At 51.0% G+C, this 8556-nt stretch overlaps 1 protein-coding gene across 1 annotated transcript in view; it reads left to right on the forward strand.

Moving 5' to 3' along the window:
- Nucleotides 1–7508, forward strand: part of tjp2b (tight junction protein 2b (zona occludens 2)) — a 66209-nt gene extending 58701 nt beyond the window's left edge. Inside the window, 4 exon segments of the mRNA XM_068738732.1 lie at nt 1078–1182; nt 1849–2319; nt 2657–2742; nt 4380–7508. Of these exon segments, the coding sequence (XP_068594833.1) occupies nt 1078–1182; nt 1849–2319; nt 2657–2742; nt 4380–4524 (807 nt within the window). The 3' untranslated portion in view covers nt 4525–7508.
- Nucleotides 7509–8556: the final 1048 nt, after the last annotated feature.

Here is an 8556-nt window from a genome sequence, read left to right on the forward strand (position 1 = left end):
TCTGGGAGTCTGAACGCCTTTACGGACCAGCATTCAGTCAGGGCGGATCCTCTGGGAGTCTGAACGCCTTTACGGACCAGCATTCAGTCAGGGTGGATCCTCTGGGAGTCTGAACGCCTTTACAGACCAGCATTCAGTCAGGGCGGATCCTCTGGGAGTCTGAACGCCTTTACGGACCAGCATTCAGTCAGGGCGGATCCTCTGGGAGTCTGAACGCCTTTACAGACCAGAATTCAGTCAGGGCGGATCCTCTGGGAGTCTGAACGCCTTTACAGACCAGCATTCAGTCAGGGTGGATCCTCTGGGAGTCTGAACGCCTTTACAGACCAGCATTCAGTCAGGGTGGATCCTCTGGGAGTCTGAACGCCTTTACAGACCAGCATTCAGTCAGGGTGGATCCTCTGGGAGTCTGAACGCCTTTGAAGACCAGCATTCAGTCAGGGCGTATCCTCTGGGAGTCTGAACGCCATGCATGTGTTCTCCTCCTCCACTAAGGGCGGTGCTGCCACCTACAGGGAAGGCGGGGGATCTCTGCTCTGTCTCTGAACAACCTCATGTCTAAATACACGATGGCACAAGTACCAAAAGTAGAGTACTCAACTCTCCAAACCATTAGCTTCAGGTACTTCAGGTACTTCAATCACCTCCATGGCCACAAGTGTATAAATTCAAACACCTCAGCATGCAGACAAAGACCGGCTCCAGCAAAAACAACATCCGTAGTTTGACTCCAACAGTATCAAACAAATACATTTCAGAATAAAAGCTGAACAAGCTGGAATAAATCTGAGCCAGTCAGCAACACGTCTGTTTGATTGGTCTGAGCAGGCCCCGCCCACAACGTCCACTGGAAACCATTCGACTGCGCGTGAACAAACGTCCCATAAAATAGTTAAAACTGCTCCGACGGGTTCCTACGAAAACTGAGTCGAGTCAGTTTATGACAACCTGTCCTTATCGTGCGTGTGTGTGTGTGTGTGTGTGTGCGTGCGTGCGTGCGTGCGTGCGTGCGTGCGTGCGTGCGTGCGTGCGTGCGTGCGTGTGTGTGTGTGTGTGTGCGTGCGTGCGTGCGTGTAGATCTTGCGCCGGTACAGTCCAGACATCAGGGGTCGTATGAAGAAGATGAGCAGCTGGGATATCCTCAACAGGTCCAGCCCCCCACCTGTCTTCATAACGGAGAAGGTAAGGATGCATATGGTATATAACCCCCCCCCACACACACACACACACACACCAGTGACGTCAATGGAAATCACTTTGGATGTTCAGAGGTTAGCAGTAGCGCTGAGGTTAGCAGTAGCGCTGAGGTTAGCAGTAGCACTGAGGTTAGCAGTAGCGCTGAGGTTAGCAGTAGCACTGAGGTTAGCAGTAGCGCTGAGGTTAGCAGTAGCGCTGAGGTTAGCAGTAGCGCTGAGGTTAGCAGTAGCACTGAGGTTAGCAGTAGCGCTGAGGTTAGCAGTAGCGCTGAGGTTAGCAGTAGCACTGAGGTTAGCAGTAGCGCTGAGGTTAGCAGTAGCACTGAGGTTAGCAGTAGCACTGGCTAGCAGTAGCGCTGAGGTTAGCAGTAGAACTTGCTAGCAGTAGCACTGAGGTTAGCAGTAGCACTGGCTAGCAGTAGCACTGAGGTTAGCAGTAGCGCTGTTAGCAGTAGCGCTGAGGTTAGCAGTAGCACTGAGGTTAGCAGTAGCACTGGCTAGCAGTAGCGCTGAGGATAGCAGTAGCACTGACGTTAGCAGTAGAACTTGCTAGCAGTAGCACTGAGGTTAGCAGTAGCGCTGTTAGCAGCTAGCGTTCGGACCAGGTTGAAGAGTCCAGTGTTCTGTCTCTAATGATTCGTCTTCTTTTCAGGTGAAACTGTCTTTAAGGGAGGATCCAGTCCTCCTATCAGGCTCCCCCAGGCCACGCCTTCGCCAGCACCCCCCTCCGCCCCCCAGCTCCAGCCGCAGCTACGATTCTCCCTCCAGCAGCAGCCCTGCCAGCAGCAACAACGACCCCCCACCACCCATCTCCCGTTCTGCCCCCTCCCCTGGCCCGCTGCCCCCAACTCCTCCTCGCCACCTCCACTCCGGTAGCAAACCACGGCCCCTGGGGGTGCCCCACCCACCCCCTGTACCCCTGGCCAGCAGCTTCGGGGGCACGCCGGTGCACCCCCTCGCTGTCGTGGCAGGCTGTCGGCAGCAGGAGGAGTCGGCAGAGGACACCCCCGTGGAGGATCCGTCCATGAGGTCCTTCATGGGGAAGATCAAGGCCTTTGAGAAGATGGACCACTTCGCCCGGGCCCGGAGGATGCTGGAGGTGCAGGAAGCGCAGAATGCCAGGGTGGGCGTCGCTGAGTGTTGCCATTGGTGCTTGGGGTGGGGTGTTACGCATATCCGTGGTAGCCGGTGGTATCTGTTGATGAACGCCCATCAGAGGGAAAGGAACCGACTCGAGCCCGTTGGTCTTTGAGCGCCTCTGAGATGATCTCCACCTCTGACCGGTTTTTCTCTCTTGTCTCGTCTCTTCCTGTGTGAATCTCATCTTTTAGCCTCGCAGACATGGTTCCATGCGCTTTCTTTACGCAGCCTCGTTTCCTTTTCTCAGAACGCACCGTCCTAAAGGAGGCGCTGCAGGTTCCTCTGGATATCAGCGATAATCAGTCCGTTTGTGTTTCCAGATGGAATTCTCTCAGAGACACGCCGACATCTATGCCGTCCCTCTGAAGACGGCCAAACTGGACCACAGTCGCCCGCAGCCCATCGGGTAGGCTCGCCGCTGCCGTGCGACTGTTCCCAGGCTCTGCTGTGAGTGTGTGACTCCGTGCTCTTTACTCTTGTGTTGTCGGGGCGAGGCCGACGTCCAGCCGACGGCTCCTCTTAGCTAATCCTTCAGATTCGCTCCTGAGGCCCGTTTCATGAAGCTTTCTTAATAAACAAGGCTTGGGGTGCGTTCCCACTGCGCCAAGAGGACTCGGTTCCTTTGGGAGCAAATTCCTGCATTTATAATTAGTTGAAAGGTCTGCGTTCACACTGTGATTTCTTCACGGAACGAACTTTCCCGAGCAACGTCGCGTGGCTGAAAGGGGCGCTCGTCGATTGGACAGAGTAGGAGGGGAAGTCCCGCCCTCTCCCATTTTTTTTTTTTTTGAGTGCGCAGTTATGACTGCTGCTCATTCACGGAGGGAATCTCATTTAGTTCAGGCCTAAATCATAAATGTTACACAACGCTAGTCGTTTCTAACAAACACAAAGTCGCTGGGGATCCGTAAAGTCTCTGGATCAGTTCAGAACAACGGAATGAGAAACTGTCGCTGCCGATCAGCTGATTCTCCGCTCCGCGCTGGACTGTTAAAGCGCCGTGGAGCTGCAGGGAGAAGTCGCGTCAGTTACCGGTGATACGTAGCTGGTTCTAAACAAAATATTAAAGTATTTAGTTCATGAAATCTACACACAGCAGTGCATATTTCACCACTTGGAGCAGCTTGGAGTACCCGCTGTACTTCCTCTTCCGGAGACGCACCGCGTAGCGTCACTACGTACGTTGCTCCGTCCTTTGCTCCGCCCAAAGGGACCGAGACCCTCCTTTTCAGGCGGACTTTTTTGAGCGGATAATCCGAGGAAAGGAACTCTGGTCCTTTTAAAAGGGAGCAAACTGCGCAGTGGGAACGCACCCTTATTGTCACTCGTTCCAGCTCCGTAATGCACCTTCACCGTGCTTTAAGCTCAGCTAATGGAGAAAGGAGCTTGTCCGGAGCGGGCCGGAGTCGCGGTGCCGCCGCCTCAGAGTTCTGAAACTGATGCCGCTGACTCGGTACTGGTCGACGACTCAATCAGTCCCGGATGGAGTTTACAGGAAATAAAATGATAGACCTCTGCAGGTGCTCAGTTATTTTGAGACTGTGCTGAATTTTTAATTTTAAATACCCCAAAACAAAAAGTTTTTAACCCTTTCAGTGCAATTCACGTCTAAAGACGGCCAATAACCTCGGAACGAAAAATGTTAGGAGCGCCATCAACTGCCCTGATGAAGGAAGAGACTTTAACCTTGCGTGTGGTCGGTTCGGTGTGTGCATGGTCATAGTCAAGAATATTCTGTGGGACTTTGAATGTCAGGACAAATGCGCCAAAACCGCCGCGTTCAGCATAAAGCTGAGCTGAAAATGGCTGGCACTCAAAGAGTTAATGTCGTATGTTTCTGCATGACTCCTTGAAGAGTTGAACAAGCAATGATCCAGAGCTGTGGAGCCCACCTCAACAGCCACCCTTAGTACACCCCTAGTACACCCCTAGTACACACCTAGTACACACCTAGTACACCCCTAGTACACACCTAGTACACACCTAGTACCACATGTGCGCACCGCACGGCAGGACTGAGAGCAGTTTGGGTTTTTGTTCCAGCTCCTGCTCTGGTCCTGACCCCCAGACTCCTCCGCTCTCCAGGGATGGAGCTCACTTCTACCCCGGCAAAGATGAGGGGAGGGAGGTGGCGGTGCCAGGATGCTGCTCGGCCACCTCCTACCAGTATCAGGACACTGAACTGTAGCCCTCGGCTGCACATGCACTCTGCACACGCCTTCCATTCCATCACGCCCTGCACAACAAGTAAGCTGCTGACTTCAGACGGACTCGTGCGTCTTCACGGGAGGGACCTGCCTTTCTTTGCTTCCAGGAGGCAAAAGCAATCCGTTGGGATAGGACACGCGGTCTTCGTTTGTCGTGTTGTGTCCCAGCGCTTTCTTTCCCGCCCCTTTAATGGTGACGAGGAACCTCCTGTTTTCTTCTCTATGCAACTCTTCAGTTTGTGCACAGCAACTGAAACCAATTGCCACGAGTGTTGCCCTCACGAAACCCTCAGGCTCACCCCACAACGCGCTTCATCACAGCTATACCCTGCGTTTATAAGCCCCTACGACAAAGGTTACGTACGCCATGTTACGTATTACTAGCATATATACCTGACGTGAAGTGTTTATACTCTCTTTGCATTCCTTCGTATATGACGATGCCTGTGTCTCTGAAGTCTCTCATTCATATATATTCTACCTAGTAACGTTGAAATTTAAAGTGCCTTTTACTTTGTTAGTCCCATGAGGTTTGGGTTGTCGCGCCGCCGCCCCTCTGCCACCCAGCCACACTGAAACCTCTGCTGCTGTTAGCTTAAAGGGAAACCAGGGAACCAGCGCCACCAGAACCTTAAAGCGGTCCCAACGCACTGGGCTGTCTGTTGTCGGGTCGCGTGACAAAACGCGACCCGACCAGCCATGTGTTAGAAAGAGCCGAAGAAGAATCCAACCAAGCAAAATGAGTAGGAAGCTCTGGAGGACGTCATCGGACCTGATGGGTCGGGTCAAAGGCCGGGTCACTCCACCTCAGCAGCAGCGACGTTTCACCCTTCAGCAGGCTTCAGTGCGAGTCCTTCACCAGCTTTCTCTCCGTTGACCTTTAACCAGGGCCGTTAGCCGGTAATGAATCGGCTGGACAGTGAACCGGCAGTCGGGCCAGAGTCTGGAAAACTGTTCGCACATTTAGAAAACCCCTAAATTCTAACAATTAAGAAATGAGCCGTGGATTTAAGACACACTTGGTAGCGTGCTAAAATGAGTTAGCTAGCTTGCATAACTAGCCCGGCCGTGTCAGTGCTGCTAAATCAGGCGGATTCTTTGTTCAACTTTTATAGATTTTACTATCATTTATAAATGTTTTCAATAATCATCAGCAATATTCTTTGTGACATTGTACTGCCCAAAGTACTAATACCTCAAAAGCATTAGCTATCAGGTCATGAAGACTGGTCAGTGAAAAGTTCCCCAACCTGTCGCGCGTGTGCAGCAAGGCTGACTCCGCCCCTCATCACCTGCTGTCTTCCTCCATCCATCCACGATTGGCTGAACGGCTAGCGGCTAACCGGCGTTAGTCGGTAGGGAATTTGCTGCGCTGCTTCCTGGAGTGACCCAGCCTCCATCTTTTTGTCACCTTTGATCTCAGCATTTGTTGCTGTGCCGTTTGCACTGTTTCTCCACCAGACTGACGTTTACGCCTTGTTGGTGACGCGTCTGTCCGTTAGCCATGGTGGCTAACATTGTCTATGTTAAGCCATCGAATTATAAGATTGTTAACAGTATCTATTTTTGTGAGTGGCTATGAATCAAATATCCATATATATATATATATATATATATATACTGTACAAATGAATGAGTAATCCTGTGTGGAAGTATTATGTGTGTATCCAAAGCTTGAGTCACTTTTTTTCTGAGAAATAAAATTCCATCCTTTCCCCCGCTGAAAACCTTCGAGATGAACGAGAACACTCGTGTGTATCCGGGGATCCTCGGGGGGCCTTCGGGGGATCCTCGGGGGGCCTTCGGGATATTCCAGAGGGTTCTAACACAACAGGGACTTTTCACTCATAAGTCCAACCATAACTGAGAGGAGGACAGAGTGTGGGACTATTTTGGTCATGGCTTTCATACACTTTCTATAATAGAAGATTGGAAGGACATTTAAACCACTGCACTAGAAAACCAGACGTATTTGAGCCTTTTCTATATGTTGCTTTTGGTCTTAATGTGGAGTTTATTGACAATAAAAATAAATAAACAAACTGAGCCATTGTTTAAACTCACATTTCAGTGTTTCATAGAAGGAAAAAGAGGCCTGGGGTCAGTCCTCTGAAGCCTGACTAGAGCTGTCCCTCTCGATCAGTAAGGCAGGCCTCGTCTGGGGGGGGGGGGGTCTCTGCGTCTTCTATTAGTCCAAGCAAAGATGTGTCCCAGCAGCAGACATTGACACAAGCCAACAGCAATAAGCTGGTGGAATCATTTTGGGTTCTATTAGTATTTAAAAGCACATACATCCAGACGGAAAGCTGTGATAAGACCCCCGGGATGAGGTCCGGGCTCGGAGCATGTCCTTTGACCACAGGGATGGGGTCCGGGCTCGGAGCATGTCCTTTGACCACAGGGATGGGGTCCGGGCTCGGAGCATGTCCTTTGACCACAGGGATGGGGTCCGGGCTCGGAGCATGTCCTTTGACCACAGGGATGGGGTCCGGGCTCGGAGCATGTCCTTTGGTCTGGACTCTGAGTGAATGGTGTCCCAGGATGTCTCCGTCGACTCTCTGCCTCCACACGAGTTACAAAGTGCTTACTGTCAGACACAAAGTGCTAATACCATCACGCGGACTGCTATTGATCTCAGAGTGCGGTGCCGCGTCCCGGCAGAGGGGGGGATGTGTCGGAGTTTTTCCATCTTCTCACCTTAAAATGCCAAATAAAAGGACGTCTGCATAGAGACAGAACTGCATGTGTTGTGTGTTTTTACTGTAGTAAAACTGAACAAAGGATGGAAGACCTACAAACCTGACCAATCACAGCATGTGTTAAGTCAGAGCTCCGCCGTTACACCGATCACTCTCTCTGGTATACGTGTGCAGTATTACTACGAATGGTAACGTGTGCATCAGAGGCATTCGTTCACATGTCTGTCTGTAAGTACATAAATGCATCTCTGGAATAAAGAAATAACACGAGAACTTTCAGCCTCATTTTCTGATGACTGAGTCCAACATGCAAAACAAAAACTGAAGAAAAAGACCTCTGCAAACTTAAGTAAGTCTTTTTCAGACTTTTTCTCAAGGAGCCCATTAAAACCCAAAATTCTTATTCAGCATTATTTACCATTTACTGTATTTTATTAAATATCCTCATTGAAATATCTTCCTTCTTAGGACCAGTTGAATCAATGGCTGGCGGACGTTTAGTCCCAGAGGAGACTTTGGAAGACTTCAAGTCAGTCATGAGTCCTGTACTGTAATGACGCACAGACTGCACGCGTCTGTGCGTCTTGAAGGTCTCGGCCCCGTGATGGGTTAGTTTGTGCAGATCGAAGAGTTTGAGCGGTACTTCCCGACCACAAAAGACCGACGGACTGCAAAAGAATGGAGCCGCGACCCATTTGTGAACAAACCTGGTGACTCGAGCCTGTCCTGCTTCCATTTCTAACTTCCTGTCTTTGTGAAGCAGGATTTTCTGCAGTGACCGTAACCAAACTACAGAACAGGCTGGACGTACGGGACACACTTCTGGTGTCATTGTCTCCTGTTACCCCTCAATGGGACACACTTCTGGTGTCATTGTCTCCCGTTACCCCTCGATGGGACACACTTCTGGTCTCATTGTCTCCTGTTACCCCTCGATGGGACACACTTCTGGTCTCATTGTCTCCTGTTACCCCTCGATGGGACACACTTCGGGTGTCATTGTCTCCCGTTACCCCTCGATGGGACACACTTCTGGTCTCATTGTCTCCTGTTACCCCTCGATGGGACACACTTTGGCTGTCGTTGTCTCCCGTTACCCCTCGATGGGACACACTTCAGCTGTCATTGTCTCCCGTTACCCCTCAATGGGACACACTTCTGGTCTCATTGTCTCCTGTTACACCTCAATGGGACACACTTCTGGTCTCATTGTCTCCCGTTACCCCTCAATGGGACACACTTTGGCTGTCATTGTCTCCCGTTACCCCTCAATGGGACACACTTTGGCTGTCATTGTCTCCCGTTACTCCTCGA

This window comes from Brachionichthys hirsutus, chromosome 4 (assembly GCF_040956055.1).
Source record: "Brachionichthys hirsutus isolate HB-005 chromosome 4, CSIRO-AGI_Bhir_v1, whole genome shotgun sequence".
Lineage (NCBI taxonomy): Eukaryota > Metazoa > Chordata > Actinopteri > Lophiiformes > Brachionichthyidae > Brachionichthys > Brachionichthys hirsutus.